The sequence below is a fragment of the Callorhinus ursinus genome, unplaced genomic scaffold (genome assembly GCF_003265705.2).
Source record: "Callorhinus ursinus isolate GAN/ISIS: 27379988/994484 unplaced genomic scaffold, GSC_fseal_2.0 scaffold14, whole genome shotgun sequence".
NCBI lineage: Eukaryota > Metazoa > Chordata > Mammalia > Carnivora > Otariidae > Callorhinus > Callorhinus ursinus.
Genome location: NW_027397076.1, coordinates 34319250 through 34340233, shown reverse-complemented (window position 1 = coordinate 34340233; position 20984 = coordinate 34319250). Strand labels below are relative to the sequence as shown.

The window sequence follows — 20984 nt, the reverse complement described above, 5'->3', positions numbered from 1 at the left end:
TGAACTTTAAATAATCCTAATAATTTCCGAATCCTGACATTAGATGGTTAAGTAAAATTGCAATGAATGTATTTGTCCTAATTACTTATATTTGGTATTTCAGATGAAAAATCTTGAGAGAGAGAAATACAGAGACACAGAGAAGCATACTTGTAACACACAGCACTTCCATCCCCTTTAGCCAGCTCTAGTCATAAAATATCTTTCAACAGGGACAATACTGTATAGACCCATTAGAAATATATTATAGTGGAGTGTTTCCAACTCCGCCAGAGGGGGAAGCCCAAAGACACCATTAACAGTAATTCTTGATATTACCATAAATATGGAGAATTTGATGTTTTATGAGTGAATTAATGGGTTTAATTATACAGACTCTGTTATTTCAATATCCATACTTTTAAAAAGTTTTGTGGCTCCATCTTTCCAGAGCTATTGTTTTGAGATGTTTATGGATTTTACCAAAACCCCAACTATCTGTTGTCTAGGGACTGACAATGTTACATCCTCCCCAAAGCATTTTTGCCACTCTAAGCAGAATAACTCAGTCCTCTCTATACTCCTACACTACTTGGGCCAGATCTCAGTTCTGGCTTTTAGTACAATGAACATAATTACTCATTTACATGACTCTCCCCTCTAGTCCATGACCTCCTTGATCTTATAGGCTCTTCCTTATATCTTAGTGGTTCCTGGCATCTGGCTCATGGTTTGACATCGATACATTTCATTGAGTTAAATTTAGTTTTTTCCTCAAAGATTTTATGTATGTATGTATGTATGTATGTATGTATGTATGTATTTATTTATTTATTTGAGAGAGAGCACAAGCTGGGGGAGCAGCAGAGGGAGAGGGAGAAGCAGGCTCCCTGCTGAGCAAGGATCCCAATGCAGGGCTTGATCCAGGACCCCAAGATCATGATCTGAGCCAAAGGCAGATGCTTAACCAACTGAGCCACCCAGGCATCCAAGTTAAATTTAGTTTTAACATTGTCTAAACAGTGTTTCTCAAAGTGTGATCCTGGTATTATCTGTATCAGAATCACCTGGGTGTTTGCTTAGAAATATGGGGAGACGAACCATGAGAGACTATGGACTCTGAGAAACAAACTGAGGGTTCTAGAGGGGAGGGGGGTGGGGGGATGGGTTAGCCTGGTGATGGGTATTAAAGAGAGCATGTACTGCATGGAGCACTGGGTGTTATACGCGAACAATGAATCATGGAACACTACATCAAAAACTAATGATGTAATGTATGGTGATTAACATAACATAACATAAAAAAAAAATATGGATTCTTGGGCCCAACAGCAGACTTACTTAAACAGAATCCCTGGGTGGGACCCAGGACTCTAGATTTTTTTTTTCTTTCATCCATTAGGACTGGATTTTTATAAGGACTCAGATGATTATTATGCACAATGAAATTTTTTGGTGACAGCTTTATTAAGATGTAACTCACATACCAAACAATTCACACATTTAAAGTGTGCCATCATGGAGTTCTTTTTCTTTATTCACAGAGTTGTGCAACTGTCACCACAATCAATTTTGTAACATTTTCCTTATTCCCAAAATAAACTCCACAGCCTTTAGTTGTTTAGTGGCTATTTCTCATGCCTCCCAGCACTAGGCAACCCTTGAGACAGTTTCTGTCTTTACAGGTCTGTCAATCTGGCCACTTCACATAAATGGAATTATATAGTATGAGGTCTTTTGTGATGGCTTCTTTCACTTAGCATAATGTTTCAAGGTTCATTCATTTTGTAGCAGGCATTCCTCTTTATTGCTCAGTAATACTCCATTGTGTGGATATTCTACATTTTATTTCTTTATTCATCAGTTGATGGATATTTTGGTTGTTTCCACCTTTGGGGCTTTTATAAATAATGCTGTTATAAACATTTGTGTATAGCTTTCTAATATCAATACTTTTTAAAAGTCTTTGTGGCTCCATCTTTCCAGAGCTATTGTTTTGGAATGTTTATGGATTTTGCCAAAACCCCAACTATCTATTTGTCTAGTGATTGACAATGAAATGTTTTCATTTCTCTTGGTTATATGCCTAGGAGTAGAATGTCTGAGTCATAGAGTAAATCTAGGATTTGCCTTTTGAGGAACTACCAGAGTGTTTCCTAAGTAGCTGCACCATTTTACGTCTCTACCAGCCATGTGTGAGGGTTCCAGTTTCTTCCCATCCCTGCTGGCACTTTCTATATGGTCTACCATTTTTATTATAATCATGTGGATGTGAAGTGGTATCTCATTGTGGTTTTGATTTCCCTTATGGCTAATGATGTTGAACATCTTTTCAAATGCTTATTGACCATTTGTATATCATTTATGGAAAAATGTCTATTCAAGTCCTCTGCCCATTTTTAAATTGGGCTGTCTTTTTATAACTAAGTGGTAAGAGTTCTTTATACATTCTAGATAGATGTCCCTTATTAGATGTATAATTTACAAATGTTTTTTTCCCATTTTGTGAGTCCTCTTTCTATCTTCTTGATAGTATCCTTTGAAGAACAAAAACTTTTCATTTAGTAAAATTCAATTTATCTATTTTTTGTTGTTGTTGCTTATATTTTGGTGTCATATTTAAGAACTTATTGACTAATTCAAGGTCATGAAGATTTACTTCTGTTTTATACTAAGAGTTTTATAGTTTTAGCTCTTACCTTGGGTCTGATCCATTTTGAGTTGATTTTTGTATATGGTGTGTGGTAAGGTCCAACTTTATTTTTTTTAAAGATTTTATTTATTTGGGAGAGAGAGAGTGAGCAAGAGAGAGTGCACAAGGAGTGGGGAGGGGCAGAGGGAGAGGGAGAAGCAGACTCTTCTGATGAACAGAGAGCCCGACATGGGGCTGATCCCAGGATCTTGGGATCATGACCTTAGCCGAAGGCAGACTCTTAACCAGCTGAGCCACCCAGGCACCCCCATGCATTTAACTTCATTTTTTTGTATGTTAATATTCAGTTGTCTCAGCACCTTTTGTTGAAAAGACTATCTTTGCCCATTTAATTGTTTGATGAAATCAGTTGACCATATGTGTGGCACAATAAAATTTAAGAACCATGTGTCTGCTGGAATTCTGAGCTGACCATTATAAGAAGAGTAATACAAGGTAAAGTTATGAACCTCAAAATACCTTCATGGTTAGTAGTCTTGATGTGCATTCATAACTCCAAATTTGGTGTGTATGGAGAAGTTGTGAGGATGGGAAATGATGAGGTAAGGGTGAATGCAGAAGGCTTGTGCTTTATAATGCAAACTACTCAATCCAAGAAACTTACTTGGCAAAATGGTCTTATAGCGATTTTTAGTTCCATGACGTGGAATGTCAATTTCTTTGGGATCCACGAAGTTCATTGGTATTTCCTGCAAAAATAAATGATATCAAATTAGTGTATCTAAAGCTGCCACAAAGAAAATCTTCACAGGGGGCCATCTGATCCAGGGCCCTCCTGAACTTCAAAGTCATTTATAAAACAACAAACTACCACCTCTGGTTGACCAACACCCTTCCTTTCATAAACATATTAGCTGCACCCTGGCAAGCTGACTCTAAGAAATAGCTTTCTGTGTTAGAAAGTATTATTTTACATATGGTTATTAAAGAAACATATAAAACTTTGATTAGATTTTTAAAATTCTGTTCTGACATAATTGCTAGAAATATATATAGACAGCTGAAAATTGACAATGTATTCAAATTTTTTAAAAATCTTTATATAAGTTACCAAAAATTTCACTATGATGGATTCTCTTTTAACATTGTATGACTTTTTTAGGATTATTAGAACCTCCCTCCCCAAATGGTAAATACAAAGAGCGTTTTTGTTGATTCAAGGGATGGCAATATAATGTTTTTTTGTATTAAGGAATGGTTTATAATTGTACTGTTCCCTTTGGTTTTTATTTTGTTTTGTTTTTTTACTTTTTTTATTTTTTAAATTTAAATTCAATTAATTAACATACAATGTATTATTGGTTTCAGAGGTAGAAGTCAGTGATTCATTGTACTGTTCCATTTGTCATTGTAAATGCAATATTTTTAGTGAAGGGCATCCGGACACTGTTTTCTCCCACTTAACAAGAATATAAATATTTTTACTCGGAATATATGTCATGGGCCTCAAATGATTGCAGAGGGAACAATTAGAGCAGAAATGGCTTGGTGGAAATGAATTAGATTAAAAGCTGAGCATCTGTAGATGACTGGGACAAAAAAAGCAATAAGCCAAAGTTTTCAAAAGGGTCGAAACAAATATGTAAGGATTTGATTATACAAAATAGTATGATCTCCCAGTTAAAATTCTGCAAAAGATTGCTTAGATAAATGTTAATGTGAAATAAAGGAACTTTTATCTTTAGATCACATGAAATACTATTTTCGTTACTTGAACTTTCTCCAGTGGAAAATATAACTCAATAGCCTAATAGTCATTGGAATGAAAGAAATTATCTATAAATTAATTCAAATTGTCCTAGTTTTCAGTCAGTGTGGAAATTTGAGATCATGAATTTGAGATGTGGTCTACAGAGAGGAGTAGCTTAGTTTTTAAATATCCTTTCCTAAACTTGCATTATTTTAGATATTTATAATATTCATCCCTACTCTCTGCTCCAACTAAATAGTATAACTTCTCAGTTCCAAGTTACCAAAATAAGCAAAACTGTTGAATGTTCAGTAGAAAGCATATATTTATGTTTGGTAATTTCAAACAGGTCAATCTGTTTTGGCAAAGCCACGACATGTTTATTCCTCCCCTGCTTCTTCCGGCTTTCTGACACACGCTGACAATGACCATCTTCCAGCATTGTCATTCTCTTTGATACTCCTTGTTGGCCTCTTCTTTCCTTTAAGGGCTTATCTCAAAAAAGCTATCTGTAGTTCTAGAAAAGAATATTAGGTGTACTTTGGGCTAGCTGCATGATCATTCACTGGTTCTTTCATGTTACTAGGTTTTCTTCATATGTGAAAAGATGACACACTACAATGTCTAATGTTAAAAACTGCATGTTCATGGTTTACTTTGGATGCTTAATAATAGTTGATGGGACTAATGGTAAATCTAGCCCATTACGAGATATTTCATCATTAGAGTGGTTGCAAATATCTGAACAGACCCTGGAATGATCAGTTTATTAAAATCAACAGACTTGGCTTAAGATGTATTTAAGATGTAAAGTGATCTATAAAATGGATATTCCCTTTGGACAATAATTAGACCTAAGAAGGTCTAAAGCTCTCTGGTAGACATGTGTTTTTCCAAATCAACTTACCACCAGCAACACCGATGGGCTCCCTGACTTTTGGCTAAAATTCCCAATCATCTTTAGCCCGCATCTGGTTTTCCCCTGTGTTCCTTATTTCATTAAAGGACACTATATGCGTCCTGTTGCTCATGTCACAAACTGGGGTACCATCCCTGACTCCTTCCTTTTTCTTGGCTGCCTCACCCAATTCAGCCCCCCTTCTCGCAGATTCCTATAGGTTTTCCCCATTTTTACTACTATCTTAGTTCAGACCGTCATGACAGTTCCACAGGATTATCTCTAGAGCCACCAACATACCCCTTTCTAATGATTCCTCCACTGCAGATAGGGTGATCTTTTTATAATTCAAGATAAAGTCCAAACTTTTAATATGTATTAAGATTCAGGTTTCTTTTATACCTCCAGAGGCTCAACCTTTGCCCCTTCCCACCTTGGTTTCAGTGCTCCAGTCAAACTGAACAATTTAATTCCCCCATGACAGCAAGGCTGTTCCTGCTTTCTGGAATGCCTCTTCACTGCCCAGTTCCTTCTTGCCACTTCTTTGCCTGACCAGCTCCTATGTACTCTGTCTCAGTTTGGTCATCATATTCTAGTTTGAACACTTATCAGTAGTTGATGTGATGTGGGGTGGATCTAAAACCTTGTACTTAACCTTTTAAACTGTAACCATTTGTTTCCTGTAAGCTGCTTGAGTAGAGAACAGTGCCATTTTAGTAGGGTCTAGTTTATCAAAATACCTACTGAAGAGTGAACAATAAACAGCAGGCTCACCATGAATTCACTTTGGAGTAAATGTGAACTTGCCACGATGTCCCTCAGCTGTGATCTTGTGAGTATTCGGCTGGCTGACTGCAGATACTCCATTGCCACCTTCTCCCGTGGGGTTGGGATAGCCACAAAGGGTTCGACATTCCCCAAGGTGCTCATGTCCAATGTAAGAGATACGTTGGACCCTCGTCTACATTGGGGAAGAAGGTTAATATGTTTAGGAGACACACGAGTTATTTTGATAACACAGATTTGTCTTCCGTACATACATACTCACTATTCAGTGAGAACATTTCCAGAAATAAGGACCAAATGTCTTTTTCTCTTATGGTACCATAGTTGACTATAGCAACTATCCATAGTTTCTTTATAGGAAACTGGCAGTTTTGTTGTTGGAAATAAGTCTGAATTGAGAAAATACACTATAATTTGTTAATGGGTATACTTGATATAAAAATAATAGGATGGCTAGTAATATTAAGTGAAAAATTCAGGAAAAGCAAATATCACATTTGAATTGAGAAATCATGTATAACACAAACCAACTTTATTGTTTGTATGTCTGAGAGCTCAGTATATAAATCATATAGCCACCTAATATTTCTGACATCAATATACTGTACACATGATCTTACTGGACATAGGAAGCTCAGAGGAAAAAAAATATTTTGGTTCACATTACTGCCATTGAAATAAAATTTAAAAGTTTTAAAATGTATATATTGTTTATAACTTCTGAGTGAATCCTTAAAAAATAGCATCCGTATCCTCCATTTATGTATGTATGTATGCATATATGTGTGTGTGTGTGTGTGTGTATTTATTTAATTCTGTGATAAACTCATAAGGATACTGAGGTCACAGACTCTTATTCTGAGTTATAATTTATCTTCCCTCTGTAATTTTCCTCTTCTAGTTGGGAGATGAGGTGGAGCTCTTCCAACTTGTACAGGCCCTTTGTGTCTTGGATAGAAGGTGTGAGGGCCTCTTAACCAGTAACATTAGCTGTGTGGAACCAAGAAGTAAATATAAGACAGCCTGTGCAAGACTGAGGCTCAAAGTCAGAGATTTTGTTCACAGAAACTATTAAATTTAAAGGGCCTTAGGTATGTATGAGGTGATCAAACATGGTGCCAAGTGGTTGGTGTTCCAAGGAAATGGAGAATAGGGAAAAATAGGTCAAAACAAATGTGAACAAAGACAGTAAGAGCAAACACTAGACCCAGCATATTTCATTTGAAGGGTGCTTTACACATTTTCCATAGAGCACTACATCAGGAAATATTCACGTGGCTAGAGCTTAATTTTCAACAGTGGAAAATTATTAGAACATACAACAAAAACCCATTAAATAAAAGTAAGTTCCTTCCTCTTATGACTCGATATATAATGTCATTTTTGTTAATTTCTGAATAGTTTGTAATTGTAGTTTTAATTCCTGCTTTGGCTTGATGTTTATTTGTTTATGAATTTATCTTCCTTATTAATTTCTAGTTATAGTACATGCAAATCATCCAACTAATGGTTGGACTTCTAATGTTTGGAATTTCTCAATTCTTTCTTTGAGACAAATACTATGATAAATTTTTCTAAATATTTCATAGATACTTTTGGGGGCAACTAAACTGATTACCTATTTATACCTATCTCTCTATAAATTTGGGGCATGTGGGTGGCTCAGTCGTTAAGCGTCTGCCTTCGGCTCAGGTCATGGTCCCAGGGTCCTGGGATCGAGCCCTGCATCGGGCTCCCTCCTCCGCGGGAAGCCTGCTTCTCCCTCTCCCACTCCCCCTGCTGTGTTCCCTCTCTCGCTGTGTCTCTCTCTGTCAAATAAATGAGTAAAATCCTTATAAATTTATCTATGCACATATGTGTATATATAACACCTTATTATGTTATTATATATTATTAAAGATATTATTCCAATCTATTTTTTCCTACTGGATTTCTCAAAGCCTGAGATGTATGTGATCTTCCACAGCACTTGTTTTGTTATTTTTCTTTATATCCCTGATAATTTTTACTTTATATAGTTCAGCCATTGTTTTATTTGAAAAGATTAATAATTACATCTTTACTGTAAATTTTATCAACATTAAATATTTACTTTCCTATTAATTCTATGTTCTGCCTCACATCTGACTTTTCTTTCCAGTTTTATTGAGACAGAATTTATATACGGCACCATATAAGCTTAAGGTAGATGGCATTATTAATTGACATACGTATATTGTGAAATGATTACCACAATAAATTTAGCTAACATTTATCATCTCCTATAGAAACAAACAAAAAAAGTTTTTTCCTTGTGATGAAAATGTAGGATCCACTCTCTTAACAGCTTTCAAATATACCATATAGCCGTGTTAGCTACAGTCATCATGTTGTATAGGACATCATGTACATTACATAATTTATTACGTATTTTTTGTCTTAAATGGAAATTTGTACCTTCGATTCACCCTCCTGCCACCTCCCGCCTCCGACTTAAAAAAAAATTAATATTGACATACCTGTTATATTTTTTTGCATGTTCTTGAAAAATCTTTTCTAGTTTTTTTATTATGTTTAACTCTTTTGAATCACTGTTAGGGATTAGGGGATAGCATACTGGATACCCCATAAAAAATCACTTAGTTGATAGAAGAATGTTTGTCCCCCACCATATTGTGTGTGTGTGTGCACGCATGCTTGTGTGTGTGTGGGGGGGGCTGTTGTTAGTAATTGACAGGGCTCCTGTGGTTTTTGAGTAGGAGGTAAACAGTTGAGGAGGCTGAAGAGCGGTTCTATTCTCAGAGCAAGAATTTTAATCTATTTTTAGTGGGAAAGCAGTTTTTACAAGTTTCTCAATCCAGTTCCTCTGGCCTTTAAATTGTCAGAAATTCCTTCCTAATTCTGATAATACATTGTTTCTTAGTTTTTCGTGTATTTGTGAGAGTGTGGCTTTTGCTGGCTTCATAGATTTTTTTTTTTTTTTTTTTTTTTTTTTTTTTAGGAGGGGGGGAGGGACATTTTATGGATTGCTAATCAGATGCCATTTTAAACCATTTTCCATCTAATCAATCTTTGGCCCCCAAAGACTATAAAGCATCTGCAGTCTGTCTATTGAGTAACGCTCAGTGCTATGGTGGTTTAGTAGAAAGGGAGGTCTCTTCCATCCGGAGTGGTCAGAGATGTATGAGGAGGGAGCATTTGAGTTAAGCATTGGAGGTAAAAGTTCAATAGATAAATTTTCGGTAAAGGGTTATTTCAGGGAGAGAGGCCGACAGGAGAAAAAAAAGATGTGGAAGCAGGAAATGATAAGGCATCTTTGAGAAATGGCATATAAGCAGTTTGAGCTAGAGTTCAGTTATAGAAAAGTGCATTTTGGAATTGGGGGGTGGAGTTAGGTAGGAGAAATGAGAGAGAAGTAAGAGTCACAGACATAAGACTATGAAAAGCCTGCCCAAATCCAGAAAAGAGAATTTTGAATGTCAGCTTATAGAAACTTCTAATAGGGCTTTCCAGAGCATCCCCCGCCCAAACCTGGGGGATGAGAAGCCTCTGAGATTCCTCCTCCAATCGGTTCCATTTGAACGAGTGAGCAAAAATTCTGAAGATTCTGTGATACAGTGAGAGCCATGGAAGCATTTTCATGCAAACTGACTTTGCAAGGAAGAATGACTTTTGTCTGGCAAGGGAAGGAAGAAAGGAAGGTAATATTTATGAAACATCTATGATTTGCCAAGCACTGTTCTAAGCACTCTCACATATGCTCTTCCCATCTCTATAACTGCTCTCTGAGGTTGTTACTTTCCCCCACTTTGTGGGTGAAGAAATAACTCACTTAGGAACACGAATGGGGAAAAAAGATTCAATCCAAGTTAGAGCAGGAGACCCAAGCACTTTCTGATTTGCTACCCAAAAGCAAGGGTATGGTGGGCAGATTACGTTAGACTAGCCAGTGCCTTATGTGGAGGTGGGGGCCAGCTGTCAGCGGGGAGGTCAAGACAACTGAAGTCTAATGTAGGGACAGTGTACTACTCAGAGTGTGAATTCTAGCCTTACAGTCAGGTTTGTCTGGCCTCACATCCTGCCTCTCCCACTTCCTTGTGGTGGACCTTTGGTCAGCCTACTTAGCCTTGCTGCAGCTCAATTTCTTCTTCTTTTGTGAAGTGAGTAATTAAGGATACCTACTTCAGAGGCTTATTCCAAGGATGAACCCGATAGTGTTAAGTACACTGCTTCTAAGAAGTATTGTCTGACTTCTATTTTGGGTAACAATGGAATAAAGTCCGACATGACTCTCACCTTCTGCCTCTCTAAAGGGATCTATTTTAAGAGATCTTCGCAAAAACACAATAATTGTTTACATGGAAGTTAACTTTAACGTTTTGAAAGGAACGGACAGAATCTACATATTTGTCACTACAGAAAAATACATCCTTCTCTACATATTTGTCACTACAGAAAAATACATCCTTCTTGATAACCTATTTATCTTAAAATTTCCCTTTATATGGCAAATCCATTTCCCCCAAAAGCTAAACAATTCCAGAACACTTCACCTCAACACCTCAGACAATGTCTCAAAGTTCAATTATGGAATTAATCAAGTATAAGCTGTTGACCTTGCAGAGAGCGTTCTTCCACAGAACAGCCCTTGTCAAGGTAGTGCTCTTCTACCCAGGCTGTGAAATATTACCATAGGATGTCATTAACTTGGAAAAAGCTCTGCTTTTGTTAATTCTTATCTTCAAGGAACAAACAATATTTAAGTTAATTGAAATACAGTGGAATTAGAAAATCAGATCAGAATTAACTTTAAAAATCTATCCACTTCTTAGTCATGTCCTGTGCTTGTAGAAGACATTAAACATACATCTATATGTTTTAAAGGGCTAATTTTTTTCATTATAAAAGTAACACATGCTCATTGTAGAAGATTTTTGGAAGTTAGAAGTTTAAAAAGGAAATTAAAATCTCTCAGTCACATAAACTTCACTAGTTTTTAAATTGACTTTTAAACTTTGCTGTGTTAATGGCAATAATGGCAGTGACTTGTTTTAAATTTTATTTCTTTGGTTAGAGATGGGGATAAATACATTTTGACATGATTACCGTTCATTTATCAGTCCTTACATTTGAGAAGTGTCTGTTCATGCTCTTTCCTAATGTTTACATTGGAGCATTAATGTATTTATTGTTGATGACTATGATATATAAGAAATTATTTCTGAGATACATGTGTTGCATATATATGGTTTATTGTTGCCTTGAAACACCAAGGATTTTTTTAGTTATATTTACATTCAAACATATCAATCTTGTGTGTGTGTGTGTGCGTGTGTGTGTGTGTGTGTGTGTGTGGTTTCTTGCATTGCTTTAATACATATAAATTCTTCTGGAAGTTTAATTTTCACTAAAAGTTAATCTTTTAATCTATTTCTAATTTATTTTGGGGTATGGTAAAGGTGAGAATCTACTAGATTTCTTTCTCCCAAGTAGGTTATCAAGGTGTCTAACACAATTTACTGAACAATTTGGAGAAAAGAGGTGTTTTATCATTATAGAATATTAGGTTTTTAACCAGCTATTACTGACTAATGATCTGGAGGAGAAAATACCACTTTACTGAACTAAGAGATAGGAATTTGTTTCCCAGTATCCATAAACCAAAGTGGTAAGAAGTAAGGATAGAATCAGAAAGACATTTAAAAAACAAAACAAACAGCAGAAGTTAAGAGAAAATACAAATTAAGATATGGGGGGAAATCTGAAGGATTTAGAGGGAAAAAATCAACAGAAATAATAGGAGACCTGGACCTTTAATAAAAACAGAATGTGGAAAAAACTAAGAACACAAACTCTTATTGAGACTTTGCTTCTCCTTTGTTATGTAACTCTGGACAAACTGTTTAGACTTTTGTATGCCTCATGATTGCTGTTGGACAAAAGGGAACATAATAAAAAGCTTTATCGAGCTCCTGCGGTAGCACCAATTATTATTTATGCCAAAAAAATAAATAAGCGGGAGGAAATTCAAAAGATACCAATGCAAACAATTGAAGGAAAAAGCAAATTCTTAAGGAAAGGTAAAAGGAATGCAATAAACAGCATGCTAATTACAATTAAGTAAAAAGGAAAACATGTATAAATATTATGGCCCAGGGCCACACATCCATTTCAGCACGAGCTTAATAAACAGTGCTCTGCTGAAATTGTTCCATTCTGCACCACTGCTCTTAATGACCAAGAAGTGGGAAGAAAATACAGCTACAAATATAAGAACACTACAATTGACTGTTAGAATAACTCAAAATTAAGCATTTATTTTCCCGGTAGTTGGGGCTGTATGCTGAGTTTTAGAAGCTGGGTTTAGGCAGAAGGGTTATAGTCTCCAGCCCTGGGGCCATGAGGCCATGTCTAATTCTCAGATACACTGTTCCCTTTGCAGTGCCTCGCCCACGGGGAACGGTGAGACTTCAAGCCTGGCACCTCACTTAGTACCAGATAAGGAGTGGAAATGGGAGTCAGAGAATAAAAGGAAACAAATGATCATTTTCCCCGTAGTCCAGGAAGATGTACTTCTGAAATTACGGGATTAAGAAATTAAGTTTCAGTGGGGAGTGGTGGTAGCTGCTTATCTTGAAGTATTTGAAATGAGAACGGAAAAATATGCCCCAAAAGATTGTTAAGAAGAATTTAGTCCAGAATGAAAGCAAACAGATTTGATCTTTGAGAGCTTTCCCAACTTTAAGTCTCTTGTGGTCTTTGTTCTATAAAAAATATAGGTGATTCATTCAGAGCTGTCTTTATAGCCATAAAGACATCTACACATCTAAACCCTACATGTGAGAAGTGAGACAATTAATATTGAAGTCCTTTCTGGATCTGAACCGTTGTGAGTCTAAGACATTCAGTCCTGCCTTTCCTCCCTCCTGGCGTGTTCCCTTTATAATGGTCACAAATCTGACAGTCTTGGCTTGATCCCAAAGGTGAGCTTAAGCCCCTAGATCTCCAACTTGATTTTTCTTATTTAATTTTGCTCCATTTGTCTGCATTTTCAGTTTTCTAGGGTACTTTTAAATAAAAAGAAAGAAAAAAAAGAAGTTTGTACTCATTTGAAATGACAAAGGAGGAAACAGTAGTGAGATAAAGAGTTGAAGTCCCTTTACTAGGTGTGGATTGACTGGCCCCCACAGTTCTTTGAAACTCCGGATTCTACCACTTTTAAGTTCCAGAGGTAATGGTATTTAATGAACGGTTTGCTGTTTCTCTCCACCTCTTTACCTTCAAATAAACTATATATAGTACAAACTCCCTTCCTGGATCACTTGACAGATGAAAGGGTAAAAAAAAAAAAAAAAAGGTTAGGGAGTGCTAGGAGTTTTAAATTGTGGCTTAAATTCAAAGCTCCTGGAAAGTTAAATGTAACATAAATGCAGTGTTACTAATTTCCAAAAGCTGAAATAAATGAATAGATATTGTGACCATCCGTCGTAAAATTTCCCAAAGGAAATCCTGTAGGGGAGAAATGTACCAAGGATAAAAGAGACCAAGCACAGGCCCAGGAAGATGACAAATGAATTTCAGTCTGAAGCAAAAAGAAAATCTCACAACGTAGAGAACATTTTTTTGGTGTGGGAATGATTGATTTCCCTACTTGAAAGCATCTATCTACTTCACTAGGTAGATGCTGTTCTCCCTTTTGAGTGATTAGATAAAAAATTTTTGAATTCATACAATGATATCTGATCTTTTATGCATGTCTAGGACAAGGCAAAATTTACAACATCCTTCTTTTATTGTTTAAAAAAATAAAAGTCAATGGGGCGCCTGGATGGCACAGTTGGTTAAGCGACCGACTCTGGGTTTCGGTTCAGATTGTGATCTCAGGGATGTGAGATCAAGCCCCGGGTTGGGCTCCACACTCAGCACGGAGTCTGCTTAAGACTCACTCGCCCTGCCCCTCCTCCCCTCTAAAATAAATACATAAATCTTAAAAAAAAAAAGTCAAAACAATCATTAAAAAAATAAACATAAATTGAACTTGTTATATCTTTCTTGGAGCACTGACCTTGGAATGTGAGTTTAAACCAGTGCTCTGTGCTTTACTTAAGCTCAGGGCCTCAGACAACTTAATCTGTAAATGCAGATGATAATAAAACTCACAGGGTTGATTCACCTTATAAAAGTTAAAGAAGCAAAGATATGTGAACATTTCCAGCCAGTATCTGGCATATAATATACATATGTGAATGATTATAGTAGTTAATAACGATCACATGGTAATTCTTACCTCACTCTATGCATAAATAGCTGTGTGGGAGCTATGTGGCATAAACACTGCTAAATATTTGAAGAAGGCTATGTTGGAAAAGTTGGTTAGTGATGAAAAGTCAGTGACAATGTTACATATACAAAATCAGTGGTCCTCTTAAGTTGAGACCATTTTTCATACCTCGAGCCCTTAAAATTCTTACCTCATGTCCTTAAAGTTAATAACTTCTTTTAGATTCAAAAATAATGCATATTCACTGTAGAAAACCTAAAACTATAGATAACAAAAACAAAGAAAAATATCCCATAATACCAACACTTAGAATGACTGCTAATAACATTTTATGGGTATGTTCTTCAACTCCTTATATGTATGTATGACAACATCTAGATTTTTACTCTACATATTCCTTTATGACCTGCTTTTAAACTAAATATATCGTGAATATCTTTTCATGTCTTCAAATTTATTTAAAAACTATTTTTAAACACTGTATAGTATTCCATTTTATGGATGTACTGTAGTTTGTTTATCCAATACCTTATTTTTGGACATCAACTTGTTTTCAACTTTTCACAATTATAGACAAGACTGCAAATAAATAGCCTTGTATCTAAACGCTTGTGCATTTCCACGATCATTTTTAGACTGAAGAGTTCCAAACACTAACTCAAAATCTCTGAGTTTGGAGAAGTCACTAAACACATGCAACATGGAAGAGGCAGGAAGGCTGACTCTTGGGGCTCACTGACATGGAATTAGCTCAGACCCTCTTCATCTATAGTCAGACCTTTGCAGTAGCTCCCTAGCAAGCTTTCATAACTCCAAAGTCTCTTAGTCCGGTATGTTTTCTTCCAGATTTCACCCAAATGATATCTGAGCATTTAAAATCTGATAATCAAACTCTAGGGATTTTTCTCCTCTGAAACCTCTTAGCAATTTTTCCAGTATGTTTCCAATATATTCACTAGAAATGACTTACCCTAAAGTGTGAACTCCTTGAGGGCAAAGACTGTGATCCTCCCTCTGGATCCAGTCCTGAACACATGGAGAGTAACACTTTTGTTGTCTGTGTGTATGAGTGATTTTGAGTAATTAGATAAGGTAATACTATGTGTAATTACTGTGCTGTGATGGCTTTTCCAATCCTTCTGAAGATAGGAAAAGTGGGGGATCACGTTAGATAGAAGTTGGAAATGTAGAATGGAGATGCCATGCTTATCCAGGTACAGTAAGTACTACAGTTGATACTTAGTTTGAGTCTTATTTAAGTATCAATGAAATCTAGCATTAACGTCCTAAAGAGCTATGATGCTTTTGTTAGTAAAAAAAGGAAAAAAAGAAAGCAGTGCTTTGCTTTGTAACCAAGTATGATTAATTTTTACTTCTTTTTGGCATTTAGTATTGTTTTGACTGTCACTCATGGTGAGGAGGCTGTTTCCTTTTTAACAAAAAAACAAAATGATGGTAGCTCTAATTTTAGTTCCTAAGTTTAGTTTTCCAAGTTTATATAATTACTTAAGAAAAAGATGATGCTGAATGAACATTAATAAGTCTCAATGAAAAAAACCATTCTTTCTGAAATGAGAAATCTTTCTTTGACTTCTAGCTGATGTATACATACACACACACACACAATTTCCTAAGTAACACAATGCAATGAATAGCTCTCTTTTTAAGCAATTACCAAAGAACTCTTTTAGTACTGAACGAAATAAATTAAGTATATTCATGTACTTTCAGGACCAGAAATGACACTCATGATTATAATGATCCATCAAGTTCAGCTAAACTGTAAAATCATCAAAAAATATACAATTCAACATAATAAAAATAAATTTATAAAAATAATAAAAATAAATTAAAAGAAAGAAAAAATACAACTCAGCTTCTTCAGTTTTTTGTTTGTTTTTCATCTGGTTGCAGTCCCATTTTCAAAAACTGAATTCTGAAATTCTTAGGGAAATCTAACTCTTTTTAAGTTGACTTCTTTTTCAGTTAAAAACTTTTTTTTTACAATACATATGCAATTGACTTGGCATTAATTTTTCTTTTTTTAGCATTAAATGTATTTAATACATATGTAATAAATTTTATGTTATAATTTTTATATAATATATATTATATATAATGTCATTAAATATAATATATTATATACCATTGAAGTATAGTTGACACACAATGTTACATTAGTTTCAGGTATACCAGATAGTGATTTGGCAACTCTACACATTATGTTAGGCTCACAAGTGTAGCTGCAAGCAATGAAGGGGCAATTTTATACCTCAATAGCACAATACAACATATAGCTATAAAGCAACATAACTGACACTGATAATTCTGATAATTTGCAGTTAAACTGTGGCAAGGCAGTAATTTCACCCCTGGTTGCAGTTAGAGTGCATGTTGATAATACATCTCAGGAATTAATCGTTGAAAAGAGAAAACTTGACTACTTGGAGGGCTCCAGGTAGTATAAGCAGCTGGCGCCTATACAATTTTTCCCTTTAAAAAATCAGATAGGTTGATAAACTTCTTCTTCTTGCCCCTGCACAGATTATCAGGCATTGTCTGCATATTTATATTAGAGTAAATGCCCACTTTGGGAGTCCTTGCATGCATGGAACTGTGTCGTCATGATGGGAATAGAATAAGAGCTTTAGAAATATGTTGATCAAGCATTTTTTCTTTAAATTTGCAATATTATGCAGCTGTACACATTACTGAAGGTATTCTGTGATTAGAATCTCAACCATGCTACAAAAGGTAGCCAGCATGATTTGGATCTTTGTGGAGCCAGTTGAAAGCTAAACTTTTGACAAGGATAAACACTGCTTTCACTGCATCCAGATAATTTGGAATGTTGTATTTTCATTTTCACTCATCTCAGAATATATTCTAATATCCTTTGGTGTTACCTTCTTTGACACATTGGTTATTTAACACTATGCAGTTAATTTCCACTTATTTGTGGATTTCCCAAATTTCCTTCTATATTAATATTTAATTTCATTCCATTTGATCAGAGAATATACTTTGTATGATTTTGATCTTTTAAGATTTATTTACATTTATGGCATATTCTGGAGAATATTCCATGTACATTTGAGAAGGATTTGTATTCTGCTGTTATTGGGTACAGAGTTCTATAGATATCTGTTAGGTCTATGTTTTATAGTTTTGTTCAAGTCTTTTATTTGCTTGTTAACCTTCTGTCTGGTTTTCTGTTCATTATTAAAAATGGGTTATTGTACTCTCCTAATATTATTGTTGAATTACCTGTTTCTGCCTTCAATTCTGTCCATCTTTATGCTCTGTTGTTAGGTGTATATATGATAACAAGTCTTATGTCTTCTTGATGGATTGACTTTTTTATCATTATAAAATGTCTGGCTGTAGTAACATTTTGGGGAGGGGATATTGTAAAAATACCACAAAGTTCACCATTCTTACTAAGATTCAGCTGTTTTTCTTGAATAAATTCTCAAATTGTTGCAAGCCTCTGGTTAATTTCCAGAGTTCTTTTTTTTAATTTATTTTTTTATTTTTTTAAAGACTTTATTTATTTATTTGACACAGAGAGAGACAGTGAGAGAGGGAACACAAGCAGGGGGAGTGGGAGAGGGAGAAGCAGGCTTCCCGCTGAGCAGGGAGCCTGATGCAGGGCTCGATCCCAGAACCCGGAGATCATGACCTGAGTCAAAGGCAGACACTTAACGACTGAGCCACCCGGGCACCCCTAATTTCCAGAGTTCTAAAAAGTCGATTTTGAGCATTTTTGCTAGTATTCTCATTGTTTTTATGGAGGATTGGATTTTGGATGTTCTTACTTTGCCATTCTAGAAGTCCTCTCCTGCCCATTCTTTTAAAATATCTCTGGTGGTGAAAAATATTTGTCTTTTAGGGTGGATTTGTATTTTGGAAATAGTCAAAAGTTGTTTGGAGTGATATATGGTGAATAGCTGATCAATCTGAATAGAACCAAACCTTAGGAAATGGAAAAAGAAGAGCAAAACAAGCAGAAGGAAAGAAACAGTAAAGATTAGAGCAGAAATAAATGAAATAGAGACTAGAAAATCAATAGAGAAAGTCAATGAAACCAAAAGTTGGTTCTTTGAGAAGATCAACAAAATTGACAGATCTTTAGCTAGGCTGAGCAAGAAAAAAATAAAGACAAGACTCAACTGAAATCTCAAATAAAAGAAGGGACATCACTACCCACTTTACAAAAATAAAAAGATTATAAGGGAATACTATGAACAGCTGGATACCAACAAATTAGATAACCCAGACTGACAAACTCCTAAAAAGACATAAGCTACTGAAACTGATTGAATATGAGATAGATAATTTGTAGACTCATCTAAATAGAATCAAAATAAATAAAGAGACTGAATTAATAATTTTAAAAACTTCCTATAAAGAAAAGCCTAGGACCAAAATGACTTTAGTGGATTCTACCAAATGTTTAAGGAAGTATTAACATCAATCATTCAAAAACATTTTCAAAAAACAGGAGAGGAGGAAACAATTCATAGCTCACTATATGAAGCCAGCATCAGCCTCAAACCAAAGCCAAAGAATATTAAAAAAATTACAGCTCAGTATTAATAGGCATCAATATCAATATGAATCTAGATGCAACAATTCTCAGCACAGTATTAACAAGCCAAATTCAGCAACATATAAAAAAGATTACATAGCATGACCAAATAAGGTTTATCCCAGGAATGCAAGGTTAGTTTGATAAGGGAAAAATCAAACAATGTAATAATGCCTTATCAAAAGGATAAAAGACAAAACCACATATTATCTCAATAGACTCGGAAAAAGGCATTTGACAAAATCCAACATTCTTTTATGATAGAAGCTCTGAAGAAACTGGGAGTAGAAGACAGCTTCTTCAACCTGATGAAGGGCATGTTTATAAAACACCACAGCTAACATCATCCTTAACAGTGAAATATTCAGTTTTCCATCTAAGATCAGGCACACTTTCTTGTGCAAGTAAGGCACAAATACTCTTCTACTTCTATTCAACATTGTACCAGAGATTCTTAGCCAGGGCAATTAGACGAGATAATGAAACAAACAAACAGAACTCTAGATTGGGAAGGAAGAAATAAAGCTATTTCTGTTTGCAGATAACATGATCTCATATATAGAAAAGTCAAAGGAATCCACAAAAAGATGCTAAAAGTAATGCTCCAGTTCCACAAGGTTTCATGATATAAAATCAATAGAAGAAATCAATTGTATTTCTCTATATTAGCAACAAATACCAAAAATGAAATTAAGAAAACAATTCCATTTACAATATCATCAAAAAGAATTAAATATTTAGGAATAAATTTTGCAAAAGGGTGGTACACTAAAAACTACAAAACTACAAAACATTATTGAAAGAAATTAAAGAAGACCCAAATAAATGGAAGGACATCCCATATTTATGTATTAGGAGACTTAATATTAAGATGGCCATACTTCTGAAATTGATCTACAATGTCAACACAGTCTTTGCCAAATCCCAGCTGGCTTTTTTGCAGAAATTGACAAGCCGATCTTAAAATTCATATTCAAATGCAAGGAACCCAAATAGCCAAAATAATATTGAGAAGAACAAAGTTGGAAGACCCATGGTTCCTGATTTCAAAACTTACTACAAAGCTACACTAACCAAAACAGTGTGGCATTGGCATAAGAATAGATATATAGATCAATGGGATAGACTTGAGAATCCAGAATAAATAAGAAAAGATGTTCAACATCATTAGGCATTACAAAATCAAAACCACAAGGAGATACTACTTCTCTCTTGCTAGGATGACTAATAAGAAAGATGGACAATGACAAGTGTTGGTGAGGATATGGAGAAATTGGAACCCTCATACATTGCTGGTGGCAATATAAAATGGTATAGTTGCTTTGGAAAAACAGTTTGGAGGTTACTCAAAAAGTTGGACCTATAGTTACCATATGACCAAGTAATTCCAGTCCTAGGTGTATACCCAAGAGAAATGAAAACATATGTCCACACAAAAACTTGTACATTAATGTTTACAGCACCATTATTCATAATAGTTAAAAGTGGAAACAATCCAAATGTTCATCAACTGGTGAATGAATATACAAAATGTGGTAAAGTCATATAACATAATATTATTCAGTCACAAAACGGAATAAAGTACTGATACATGCAACCACATGAATGAACCTTAAAAAGATTAAATAAAAGAAATCAGACACAAAAGGTCACATATTTCATCATTCCATCTATATGAAATGTCCAGACTAGGCAAATCCTTAGAGATAGAAAGTGGATTGGTAGTTGCCAGAGGTTGAAGAGTAGGGTACTGGGGAGTGAATTCTAATGGGTAAGGGGTGGTGAAAAAGTTCTGGAATTAGTGGTAAAAAAATTGTCAAGACCTTATAATCAATCTTTTATAATTTTGTCATAACATCATTTTAGTAATAAAAATGCCTATTTATTAAAAGTTTAATAAAAGTTTTATTGATTGTTAGAGGGAAGGAAAGAAGGAGGGAAGGAAGGAGTAGGAAAGAAGGATGGAGAAAAGAATGGGCCAGAAGTACTGAAAACATTTCCCAGAAAGACTGTTTTTAAATGATAAGAGCTATAAAGCATCACAGGAATATATGCATAGACCCCGGG

At 35.2% G+C, this 20984-nt stretch overlaps 1 protein-coding gene across 2 annotated transcripts in view; it reads right to left on the bottom strand.

The window, feature by feature from the left end:
• PTPRR (protein tyrosine phosphatase receptor type R) overlaps window positions 1-20984 on the bottom strand; it is a 240815-nt gene that overhangs the window by 39364 nt on the left and 180467 nt on the right. For both annotated transcript variants that reach the window (XM_025882873.2, XM_073900670.1), the window contains 2 exons: window positions 6055-6241; window positions 3297-3381 (listed from right to left, as the gene is read on the bottom strand). In XM_025882873.2, the coding sequence (XP_025738658.2) occupies window positions 3297-3381; window positions 6055-6241 (272 nt within the window). The remainder of the gene's footprint in view (window positions 1-3296; window positions 3382-6054; window positions 6242-20984) is intronic.